Genomic DNA, 13442 nt, shown 5'->3' with positions numbered 1-13442 from the left:
GGCCTCGGTAGCGTAGTTGCTATAGCGCTGGCCTTGTATGCTCGAGGTTGCGGGTTCGATCCAGGTCCAGGTCGATGGCATTTAAGTGTGTTTAAATGCGACATGCTCATGTCAGTACATTTACTGTCGGGCAAAATTCCGGCGAAGCTGATATAATCTCTGCAGTTTCGAGCGTCGTTAAATAAACCATAATTTAGTTTTTTAATAACAGTAATAAATTTTATTTTACCTGGCAGAGTTAAGACCTGTAGACTTTCTTTTCCACACAGTCAATTCTACAATTAATATAAATTAATTAGTAATAATAATAATAATAATAATAATAATAATACTAATAATAATAATATATTAGATACCTTGTGAAAGACTATTATTGAAATTTATCTATGCAACCATTTAATCTGATTACTTCAGCAATGCAAATGTAATTACTTACAACTACCATGTTTGAAAAATATAATTACATATTTTATACATTTAAATGTAATAAATGTTTAACATATTAAGAGGAAATCAATTCAGTAAACTAGTCTGAAAACTAATTCCAAATTAGGTAGTGTGCCTACAGACATCGCTATACTTTTTTCTTCAATATTATGCATCTTGCTATGTAATCGCGAGTTTAAAGAATTTGCGATTCGTATAAGAAATATTCAACAGAAAATTAAAACCCACTATACCTCGATATCCAGAAAAAACTGCCTCATTTTACCGAAGAAATGTTCTTTCTCAGCTATGTCTTCAAATATCATTTCACTTTTAAGCTATTTAACGTGTTCAAGAAGTCGGAAGATGAAGTAAACTAAAAGTTGTATATGAAAGGTATTCATTATTGAAATAATTGAAGTGATAAGCTCGGCATACTAAGACCCCAGGGTTTCAGACCATTTAATTATCTTGTATAAAACAGATTCTCGAAGAATTGCACCGTCAGTCACGGTCGAGTCCAAATGGTATGCAGGTCCTCTGATGATCGAGTGCATCTGAGAAGTGTGCTCGACAGAAGATTGGTTTCTGTTTGCAGGGACCAGTGAGGTTCTACGACAACGAGAGGAAGGCCAGCATTCTGCTGAAGCAGTTTCAGAGTAAGTAGTTATCCTGTGACAAAAGTTAACATTCCTAACGATAGTCCAAAGCCTATTTTGAAACAAGAACTAATTAAAATTTGGTACTTTGATGCGTTATAAAATACGTAGACAATATTACCTTTTTTTTTTCAAAATATTTTTAAAATATTTAGAACAGATTTGGGGAACGAAGAGTTAAAATTTTGTTGCAAATGTATGCCTACTTATACTTTTTCCAGACTACTGTTTATAATTGTTTCACATAATGCCTTGTTCGACTGTAGTATCATAGGTCGTGATAACTTGGATCTGTGTTGCACTGTTATCCCTCTAGACAACGTTATAATCTAGAGTGTTGTTTGTTCAATTGGTACGGGTTTCACTTTACTTTCAGTCCAAATCAACGGCGAAACCTACTTGCACCTTCTCCACGAAATGCTTTCCATTTACTGGAGAAGGTTCTCCTGGTGGTAAAGCAATGCATGTGGTTGCAGGGTCATGGTCACAGAGCATATTTCACGTCATAATATTGATGCGTTCCTAGACAATGTCTTTTCAGACCGATGGATAGACCGTAGCGGACTTGTTGTTTGGCTGTCAAGATCTCCTGACCTCGCCAGCCTGGAGTTTTTCTTATGGGATGACATGGGTATGTTAGTGTACGCCACTCCTATAAATACTGAGGTGCATTGGTGGAGATTCGGGATGTAATATGGGCCAATCTCACTCCAGGTCAAAGTGATATAGGCTACTGTCTGTCTCTTGCTTTAGGTATGAAGAAAGCATAATTCTGACGAGTTACAATAGGTTTATTTGCAAATTAATATACAAATGGACGTTATGTATCTAAATATAGGCATTCACTACGCGATTTATCTTTTATAGCACTGTATGGGTAAGAAAAAATTGGGAGTAGCCTGGAATGTTTTCTAGAGAGAGTTCATTCGTTTCACTTCACTTAAAATGAGTTCGCGATATATCCGTTCCTTTTTTTAAAGTATAGAACAAAGTGGAAGTAAACGTGTTAGTAGAACTAATAATGAGAAACTTTCTAATACTACGGACAACAGTGTAAGTGTTGGTGCATCTGCGGGTGATGGCATTCATCCTACAACTAGTGCCCATACAAGCAGTATTCAATTCGAGGGCGGAAGCCGAGAAATTTACCCCTTCTGATTTCTTTTCCAAATTCCTGCATTCGTGTGTTCATTTTATAACCGGAGAAAGAAATTTACCCTCTCTGAATAGAAGCTTTAATATTATTAGTACCATACCAGCCTGAAGAGTTATGTTTTCCTCCTTGAAAGTGCATTTTTGGAAACTATTATTTTTTGTGCGGCAGTCATATCATTTTCTGCTCTACAGTGACTTTGCTATAATGATTTTATTCAGATGTCGTCTGTAAACATTACAGTCTCTTGTTCCTAGTACTCTCAGTTGCTAACCGCTTGCAGCGCTGTATCGCGAGAAATGCAAAAAATCACCTCAAGATTCGTGACTGTATGATATTAGACTGTGGTACTACTGAGACACTTGTGATGTACAGTCGAGGCCAAAAATTAGTAGCGGATACGAAAAACCGCGGTTAATCCGCCCGCTGATAATCGAGAGTTTACTGTGGATAGGCCTATATATTTTTGTCTTGAACGAATTGTTACTTGTTTTAAAATAAATGTCATATACATTTCGTTCTTCTGGCTGTATTGCAAATTCGCTATCTTAGTCAGCACTCGCCACTGTCTGTAACTTGTATATGAAATGCAATCACGTTGAGGTGTTACAGTTTCATAGGTTGTAGTTTATTTATAGGTATGCAATAAATGTCTCAATACCTGGTTATACTTTCTGAGATCTGAACACTTGTTCATAGGAGGTGCTCAATGTGACGTCCATTCACGGCAATGCATTTTTCTGCCCTACAATACAGCAGACTACCACATAACCATACCGTAGGTGACACCCTTCGCATGGAATAATGTTACGTCGCAAGGAATACTGAAAACAAATGTCTGATTGCGGATATGAGCGGGGTTCAGCAGAGATGATGATGTGAGTTTTGGTAATCAGCATGTGTATGCTGATGAAAATCTCCATGCAGTTGAAGAAACAAGGCATCAGCACCGATATTCTCAATCAACTTATGAGCAGGTGTTCTTGGTGATAGATTAATAGGGCCATACGTGCTACCACGGAGATTAACTGGGGATCTTTATCAGGATTTTCTTATTAACGTATTAAAACAAATTTCAAAGAGTGTGTGATTCCTTACGCCGAAGGGTAGAGGAATGCATTGCTATGAATGGACGTGACATTGAGCACCTCCTATGAACAAGTGTTCAGATCTCAGAAAATATGCGTTATAGGACCCATATTTTCTTGTATTGATGCATACTAGCACCTCCTAAAATATTGGATACTTTTTTTAACACCATGTATAACTACAACGCCTTTGACAGTAACAAAGAAGTTTTCACCTATGTACCCCGTCGGTCTTCCATCTCACGGTGGTTTATGTCTGACATGTTGTTTTCAGACGGTTCGGAAATGAAGATAGGAGAATTCAACGGCGTAACGGAGCAGTTAGACCTGACGAGGGGGCACGCCATTCGCTGGCACGGTCGTGCCCCTCCCAAGGACCGCACGCTGCAGATCTTCGAGCACTCCCACGTCAACATAACGATTTACTCCTTGCTGGCGGCCACGGCTTCTGTGGGCATAGTGATGGCCATCTCGTTTCTGGCAATAAACATCACTTATCGCAACCAGAGGTGAGACATGTCTTGCGTTATACTGTGACAGACTACAGTCACTAATTGCGATTATCGACCTAATCGCGATCGGGTTTGTAGTGTGTCACCGTCCTGATCGCGATCAGGCGTTAAATCCTGTTCCCAGAACGACATAATCGCGCTGAGGCACGGTCCAGTGAACGAAAGTAACATCTAAGTAATATTTGGTTTCGAATCAGCTTGATTTATATTATTTAGGAAATCGTGATAGCTTCTGCTGTGGAATATTGTTACCCCTTCGGAAGGAATCCCTTCCATTGTATTATATGAAATAGAAGCGAAAATGAATGGCTAGAAAATGAATTTGGCTACTGTTAGACGTAGTGGAGAAATTTAATACAGTTGTGAGAAAAGTAAAAAGAAATATATTAACAAATGACAAACGAATTATTCATATTTCATATATATAGAGAGCAATAGAAGGCTGCTGAAAGATGTTTCATTTCAATAAATAATGGATTACAAACTGGAAGTCGTTTATTTATCAGATTTTTAATTTCAGTCTCCATTACGATGCTATCGTTGAGGTTAGGGTTGATTTTAAAAATAATGTTTTATTACAAAATAATATAAATTTTTGGCATGGTGATATAAATTTTATAGGTTATAAAATCTCTTTTTCAAAATAATATAAATAGTAATTATATAAATTGTATCAGTTTACATTGTAAAGCATATAACAATTTTAACAAATAAATTTCCATATCAAACTGCAAGAAACAACAAAAAAGGAAAAAAAAAAGAACTATGGAAAAACATCAAAAGGAAGTATGAACTTTAGATGTTGTCCAGGAGGGAAACAAACATATACGTACAGTCTAGTATATACAGTCACGAAGCTCAATACGTAGTAAATATGCATGCATACATAGTTGCTGACCACTAGGATCGCTACTATCGCCTCATTACAGACAATGCGAAATACTACCGGCACAGTCTATTGTTCCTAGTACCCTCCAAACTCAAGCTTCGTGACTGTATATACTAGACTGTGATATACGATACGTATCTACATAGAGAAAATTGTTTCCTCTATGGTAATTTAGCAGACGGGACCAAGCACAGTCTAGTATATACAGTCGCGAAGCTCAATACGTAGTCAATATGCAAACATTAGATAGTTGCTCACCACTAGGATCGCTAATATCGCCTCATTACAGGCAATGCAAAATAGTATCGTCACAGTCTATTGTTTCTAGCACCCTCAAAGCTCAAGCTTCGTGACTGTATATAGTAGACTGTGGGACCAAGCGCGACCTATGGCGAAGTGTATCAACATCGGTTAAAAACGCAGTAATCGTAGATTATGAAACGACGGTTAAACAGTAACAGTGGTTAAAATGTAATTTGTGTGCACCATTCATAATCACAGATTACTTAAACATGGCTAGCTGACACCTCATTTAACCAGAGTAAAGTCTATGCTGGTGTACTGTTTCTACAAAATGACTAAAGGAAAGCATCTATATCGCTGTAAAGATAATAGTCAACGTCTAAAAATGACTGCGCTCACTCCATTCTACATCGAAATGAACGTGTCCTACATTTTCGCTTTGCATTTGTTTGCCTTTGGGCGCTGTTATATTTGTGAGTTGCATTTCTTTACTGTTAGGTTAAAAGCGTACAAAATAGAAAATTGAATGCAAAAATGATTATATCCCAATGTGTGGTTGAAGTGTCGCTAGACTTAATTACTAGAATTTAAATATATTATATAAAAAGATGGAATATCTATAAAGGAAAAGGATGCAGAAGATTAATAGGAATGTGTATACGATCAAGGACCTTATTTACACGAGGGAACTGTTCATTATCCTAAGATCCATAAATAACCTCTCTTTGTTCAGCCAGTGACATAGAGAAAGAGACATTCGAGTATTCCCTCTTAAAATACAGAAAATAACTGTTACATAGAATCGTAATATAAGGAGCCGACCCATAGGAGAAATATGACTTTTTGTGTTATTTCAAGTGATCCATTTGTAGATTTTGATAAACGAAATCCCTCCTGAAATTTTCTGTCACCTAATTCCTCGTAAGAATTCTCTCTTTCCACTAAAGAACCTTCACGCTCACGCTCTATCCAAGTAATTCAAGTACTGTACAATAATAATCGTCTTCGAAATAAACATCTGTGGCTCTGGCCGCCATTTTGCTTTACTTGCTCTACTAATCACTGGTTATCTCTTTTAACCGATCGAATATGGCCGGTTAGAGATTACTGTGGTTAACCTCCTATTTAAGTCGTAACCGAGGTCGATCCACTGTAAAAATGCTTAACCAGAGGTTAGGTGACAATTTTAACCTGTGGTTACACTAACCGACGTTGATGCACGTGGGCACTAGTGTGTCACCACATTTTCGGTAATCGCGATTAGCGACTGTAGTCTATCACCAGTATTAATCCCGATTAACTGCGCCGTCGGTTGCACTACATAAAATTACTTATTGTATTTTTGCGCGAAGGTACATCAAGATGTCGAGTCCATACCTGAACAACCTGATCATTATCGGCTGCATGCTTACCTACAGCAGCGTCATCTTCCTGGGGCTGGACTCGACGCTGACGAGCGTGGAGGCCTTCCCCTACATCTGCACAGCTCGCGCCTGGCTGCTCATGGCGGGGTTTTCGCTCGCTTTCGGCTCCATGTTTTCCAAGACTTGGCGTGTGCACTCCATCTTCACGGACGTGAAGCTCAACAAGAAGGTGACTATAATTAAAATTAATGTATCAAAATAAAGAAAAGTTAGAACGTATTACACTATACTTGCCACGCTGTTATTCCCGGCGTGACTCCTCCTCTTTGCTTACGTCTTAGGAAGTGAAGGCTCTATAAAGTCTAGGTAGGTAGTATCGTTCGCCATTTTTGTTCTTTCGTTGCCGAGCTACCATACGAGGAATCTATTTGCCACACCGTTAAAGATTATCATGTCGTAGCTCCTATGACAGGTATGCTCAAAATTGTAAAAGCCCCGATTACACGGATGATGCTGCACTGCATAACACACACACTGTGTACGGACTGGGCTCTGCAACTACATTGCAGCACCGCCCGTAGCATAGTTCTTACACTCTTTCAAATACGGATAATAAACTGAATTTGAAAAAGGAAAGAATATACACTGCAATATTCAGTTATTACATTATTTATTATATTTAATATAGTTATGATATAATAATATCGTGGATAATATCATTTTCATATTCCACCATATAGTCTACTTTGCGGTCTATTCAACATCTGCATTCTTTTCTGCAAGTAATCGGGAATCTATTTCCAACGAATTTACTGCAATGCGCTAAAGATACCATCTGTTAATCGGGACCTATGTTTGGATTTAGTAACCTCCATTCTCGAAAATAATTGTTCGCACACATATGTCGAGGCGAAGGTAGCTAACATAGTGGCAACGAATAAGCTCATCTTGTAATATTTAGTTTTGTTCATTTTTAAAATAATTCTATGCTTGTCAAGTCATATTCTCTGCATTTAGTTCTGAATAATAATAATAATAATAATAATAATAATAATAATAATAATAATAATAATAAAAATAATAACGTTGGTACATGAAAATAGGCTATATTACAGAAAACAGCTTCTCTGTCACTTCCGCATGTTCTGGGTAGCAGAGCCTATAATGTAGTTTTATGTTGCTCAATGTATTCTGACAGTACCTTTCAATATAGTAATCACTTTCCATTTTCACCGAACGTACAACAAAAATAGACTTCCTCCCACACTGTACGGAATGATCGTTTGCTTACAGAATGACACAGTCAATGTGTCATTGTCCCGCACTGTTCGTGCGTTTACTAAGTACTTGAACTGCCTTCTGCAGCCATCCGTCGAGCTTCGAACGGGGAACAGCTCGCTCTACATTCGAAGGTCGTGATTACAGAACGTAATCGGGAGTCAGAGAATGAGCATATCTGTCCTATGATAATATATCAAACGCACTGTAATCCAGCAAATAATTGAGCGGCAAATAACGTCTTCGTGTGCTTTCTGCGAACGCCAACGAAAGAGCCAAAATGGCGGGCGATTATATTAAGTATTTATCTAGCCTTAAGAGATTAATAACGCAGGGGCGGCTTTTGGGGCAGTGCCAGTGTGCCGTGGCACCACCAATGAAAGAAACAAAAAATACCCTAAAAAGGCGTTGTAATTGTTTATTTCTACATATTTTATTCGTATTTCATCAGAACGAGCGCCCGCACAGATCGGTACGCACTCTTGCAGCGTTTCTCCGAACGTTGGAGCCAGTTCGGTGTGGCACTGTCTGCGTCCATATAACACTGTACAAAAGGCTACTGATTCTAGTTTATATGTGTTTCTTATGGCAGACACCGAGCCGAATTCAATTTGACTCGGTAGTTAACAATTCGCCCGCTAGAACGCAGTAATGCAGAAATTTCGCTAGATGGCAGGGTTGTTGGAGACGTTAAAGCGCAGACTTTCACGAACACGCAAAGTTCCGCGCCAAATCTTAATGTAAAGTTACCATTCAAAACTAATGCACACAACTTGGATTTGAATGTGTAAATGGTTATCTATTTAACTATACTGAATGCAGAGATAGTTAGTCATGGTTCTTTTTAGAAAGATTTTTTTTCCATATTATGTAACACTATTTGTTAATTTTGTGTAACACTTGTTTTATTTCGCGGCAAATAAATATCGCTCTACTGTTACTAGTGTTAATGCTTTTATTAACAATACACGAGATCTGCGCAGGACATGAACATGTGTTATTCAGGCTGCTGCCTTGGATTCATCGGCCTGTTTAAATAAAGCGTAAACGTGTTCATTCATTATCTATATCATTGTTCATCTCGTGTGTTTTTGCCAGTAATTTTACTAGTTATGAAAGTTATTTGTATTTTTCTTAACAATACTGAGAAAGTTTCGCATTATCTGTATCTGTAAATTTCGTTATTAGTTTCGGAAATGTTATTGTAACTATTACTAGGTGCATTATTAACTGCACACCTGGTAAAATAGCTGGTTTAATTAATGTGTTTTATAACATAATGCAAACTTGAGCTATGATTATTATCTTTCACTTCGGTGATTTGCGTGCAACAATTCTTTTGGCACCACCAGAATGCCTCACCGGCCGCCACTGGAATAACGTCTTCCTCAGCGAATCACAAGACGCACACGTTTAAATGTAGCCGACCTGCAACGCGATTGGCTGCCGGAAATTAGAGCGATGGGACTATAAAACATTTAATTATGTACTGTGTTAATTATTTAAACTTATATCTAGAAATGTCAGATTTCTTCAAAATTTTGGTAAATAATGTTTTCGCCTCATCTGGAAGTTCATTTCTTCTAGTTTTCAAAAGTACATAACTCGTACCCATTATCTCGCTAGACAAATAAAGCAATTAAGCATTCACATGAAACAAGTAACTTGGAGCTAGGTATTTTCTCACTTTATTATTATTATTCTGCTCAAATATTAATTTTCTTACTTGCCTTACATTCTTCTATAAACTCGGTTAATGTGCTGTTCGCAGGTGATCAAGGATTATCAGCTGTTCATGGTGGTGGGCGTCCTGCTCGTCATAGACCTCGCCATCATGACTACGTGGCAGGTCACGGATCCATTCTACAGGGAGACCAAACAAATGGAGCCCTATGTAAGTGTCATGGATTGTGTATGACAACAATTTAGTTTTAGCTTGAGCCATCTTTCCCAATTCAAGGATCGACGTACGTTATCAGATTCTCTTTCAGCTTATTTCTTCACACTTCAGTTGAATTCAAGGGAATTCTTATTTGCAGTTGTCTTTATGTCGAGTGTAGAAACGTACTAGCATACTGGAAACAGGTGAACTTCTACATTATGAATAAAATAATATAATTGAACCTCGCTGTCAAAAATATAAGATTTAGGATTAATGCCTCTGTTTAATAAAGTAAATCCATGGCGCTACAGCCCATGAAGGGCCAAGACCGACAAGCCGGTTACTGGCCTCAAGTCCCCATGCCGAAGCAGAGGTGGACGATCATCCAATCAGAATGGAGCTATCGTGTGGTTATTATTATAGCTGGTTTGCGAAACCGGATTTTCGCTACCTATCATAGCTTCCCAAGTACACCACGATACTGGGTGGGCACCGGTCCCATACACAGGCCGAAATTTCATGATGTATGTATGAATGAATGTATCTATATATGTATCCCCTTTTCTCTGCGATAGTTTTGTAAAAATATAGGCTATATATTTATTTTCCTTCCTTTCCCCTTTTTGTTCTCTTTATCAGCCGATAAATTTATTATCACAGCCTTTTTATAGTGAATTTTATTTAATTTTCGTATTTCTTTTCTTTTTTTTCATTATTTTATTACATTCCATTTTGTTATATTCTTCTTTACGTTTTCCATATTAACCATTTATACTGAACGAGTTGCTTTTACTATATTCCAAAGTATATTACTTTCTTTTTTTTCTATTATGGTATTATTTTCATGTTGTTTATTGTCGATTTTATTATGATATTATTATTATTATTATTATTATTATTATTATTATTATTATTATTATTATTATTATATATTAGTATTCTGTTCTTTAACTTTTCGTTAAATTTTGACTGCTTGTATACTTTGTGACCTGGTAAAGTGTAAGAGAAGGCGCTATGGCCTTAACTCTGCCAGTATAAATAAAGAATTATTATTATTATTATTATTATTATTATTATTATTATTATTATTATTATTATTATTATTATTTATGTATGTACATACGTGCGCATACCTCGCATCTAGCAGTTATAGAAACTACTCACTGTCTCTCCACTAGTCCGGATTTGTGCGCCTCGCATCTCGCATGTGTAGGTTCAGAAAAACCAAGGCTTTACTGGCGGATCGCTCTCTGCACGGTCTGCGATGCGCGGGCTGTTAGAGGAGCGGTAATAGATCCTCAGTCGCCATATGACGTTCGCCGTTGTCACAAGTCGTGTTACAAAATTCTTGATTCTTCAAGTGTACAAAGCTAGTGCAGGGTAAACGTTGGTAATATTGTGATACTAATAATATTATGATAGTTCTTTTTGAGAATTTTTTTTACAATTTTACTGAGCGAGATAAGGACCGGTTTTGTGCAGAAACTTGTCCACGAGCATTCCCTTATGTTGACGCAAAAAAACCGATCTTCCCTTCGCTCAGTAGAATTGTAAAAAATTCTAAAAAAGAACTATCATATTATTAGTATTACAATATTACGAACCTTTATCCTATAAAGTTTAGTGATTATTGTGTTTTTAGGTAGTGCCTACCAACAAATTCTCATTGCATTAACGTGTGTATATGTGTAATACGTACATGAAAGTTAGAAGGTCGTGTGCGAAAACAAGACGTAATAATTTGTGGGCTCCACGAACCCCAGATCCACACCCTGTGATATTTATTTATGGGGAACATTGAAGGTAGGGTTTATAGGAAAAATCCGCATTCTGTAGATGAACTAAGAGACTATATACGAGAAGAAATCGAGGCTATCAGTGATGTGGTACTTCAGAGTCTTGTTCATATTTATTGTTAGTACTTTTATGTATTGTAGAAGTGACGGAGAAATGATTAAGGCTGGTTCACAATAAACCGGGAACAGAAACGACGAGAACGGAAATAATGTTAAAATAAACGTATTTAAATGTGAGCATTCACAATAGTTCATTTATTTTAACATTATTTCCGTTCTCGTTCTCGTTGTCGTTTACGTTCCGGTTTATTGTGAACCAGCCTTTACGCGCCCACCGGAAACCACGCTAGCAGTGGGCCACGAGTCATCCTCCGTTTTCTCGCCTCACGTCATAATGTCTCTGTAGAAATAATTAAGAAATTCGTCATACATTTATCTCTGACAGACAAACAACCTACTCAAAAGAAATTAAACGTGGAATTAAATTAATGTATTTTCACAATATTAAACGATGATTGTCCATCTCGTATTGGACTATTCATTTGATTTGTTCAAATAGTTCTGTCAAAAAGTCAACTGACAATATATAAATTATGCGCTCGCATCTGTAATCAGTAGACAGTGTACGCGGGATGACTTAAGGAAAAGTGAAGTTGTTTCGTATCACAGTATATGGCACGTGCCGCGTCGTCCGTCTTTTGTGTACCTGGCGAGTACAGCAACGTACAGAACGAAGGTACCCCGGTCCGTTTATAGTAATATTGCAACGCAATGTGTGCAGTTGTGTTATCCTGCTCAAGTATTTAGTATGCGTAGAATAGTGCTGTGCTGATCCATTCATAATGTCGAAGGCAAAACATTAAATTCGCTCAGAGATACGAAATGCAATAATTAAGAAGTATGGGAGTGACATTTTATGTATTAACGAAGACAGTATCTTTTGTAATGTATGTAAAATTTAAATAAAAACCAGAACAACTCAGGCTATAGAGAAACATTGCAACAGTACATCGCACAGGAAATGCGTTGAAATGAAATCTGAGAAACCATCTACACCATCATCATCATCATCATTTAGTTGTGCGGGTCTAAAGGAAATGTTTTGCAAAGACATGTGCAACATGATGCTCATTGCAAATATTCTTCTAAAGAAATTGAGTGATCCCCATTTTAGAAGTTTTCTTCAGAAATTCTCTCGATACAAAAACTGTTTAAGCGATAGGCGAAGCTGCTTCAGCTTCGACAACTTACGAGAATATATCATCGTTGACTGCAACGCTGGTAATTGCATCAATGATGACGAGGTATGTGCTACAGTACTTCATTTTTCTTTTCCTTCTGACTGTACGGGGATACAGTAGCATGTTGACGTCGTCTGTTGAGCCAATGGTCTGAATGAAAAAAAAATGTAACATATAGTAAATGTGCACCTACATTCAACGATAAGTCATCCCGCATCCACTGTCTAGTAATCAGATATGATACTTCAAGAACTTGACAGCGATGTTGAGAGTTAAGTTTAGAAACAATTACATTGTACTGTAAAATGTAGTCTTTTCAGTTCACAATCAACGTGGCGCAACTGTTAGATGTATCGAATATCAAAAGCCACACCTTTAAATTGTTCTTTGTAAGCTGAACCGGACTGCTTCTCGTCTGAGTTGGACAAGTATTCAAAAAGTTTATCTTTGAGAAGTTGTTGAGAGAATTATTTTTGTAACGGAAGAGTAGTTGCGTAACTTGGGAAACAATAACTCTTTCATTTTCTTCGCTTTTATATTATCAGCCTCGTCCCATCTCTCGCCGTAACTCTGTTCAACTTGCCTTCTACATTTGCATTCAAGCAGTTCAAGATATCAATTCTTTCAAACCTTAATTTCTTCACCGTTGTTTTCCTACTTCACATAGCATTCATTTTCTTGTCAAATCGCTTCGTTTCATTTTTCACAGTTTTGTTATTCTCGAATTCAGCCTTCTAATTTAAACTTCAGATGGTGTAGGACTTCACATTGCTGCTACATACACTGCTGCTTTAGCAATACTACTGAGAGTCCTATAGTTGTTAGATGGTAGAACAAATAATACATTTTCATCTTAACATTTTGTAAATATGTAAGTAATCGTGTAGAACAGGAGTTGCCAACATACGACA

General features: G+C 37.2%; 1 protein-coding gene across 6 annotated transcripts in view; it reads left to right on the top strand.

Annotated features, from left to right (window-relative positions):
• Window positions 1-13442, top strand: part of GABA-B-R2 (gamma-aminobutyric acid type B receptor subunit 2) — a 591629-nt gene that overhangs the window by 528364 nt on the left and 49823 nt on the right. For all 6 annotated transcript variants that reach the window (XR_011334566.1, XM_069838231.1, XM_069838230.1 and 3 more), the window contains exons 8-11: window positions 1025-1085; window positions 3601-3835; window positions 6323-6563; window positions 9384-9506. Coding sequence is in view for 5 of the 6 variants with exons in the window: in XM_069838231.1 (XP_069694332.1) it covers window positions 1025-1085; window positions 3601-3835; window positions 6323-6563; window positions 9384-9506 (660 nt within the window). In the remaining variant the exon portion in view is untranslated. The remainder of the gene's footprint in view (window positions 1-1024; window positions 1086-3600; window positions 3836-6322; window positions 6564-9383; window positions 9507-13442) is intronic.

The sequence above is a fragment of the Periplaneta americana genome, chromosome 10 (genome assembly GCF_040183065.1).
Source record: "Periplaneta americana isolate PAMFEO1 chromosome 10, P.americana_PAMFEO1_priV1, whole genome shotgun sequence".
Taxonomy (NCBI): Eukaryota; Metazoa; Arthropoda; class Insecta; order Blattodea; family Blattidae; genus Periplaneta; species Periplaneta americana.
Note: the sequence above shows the minus strand (reverse complement) of the source record. Positions and strands in the feature narration are given on the sequence as shown.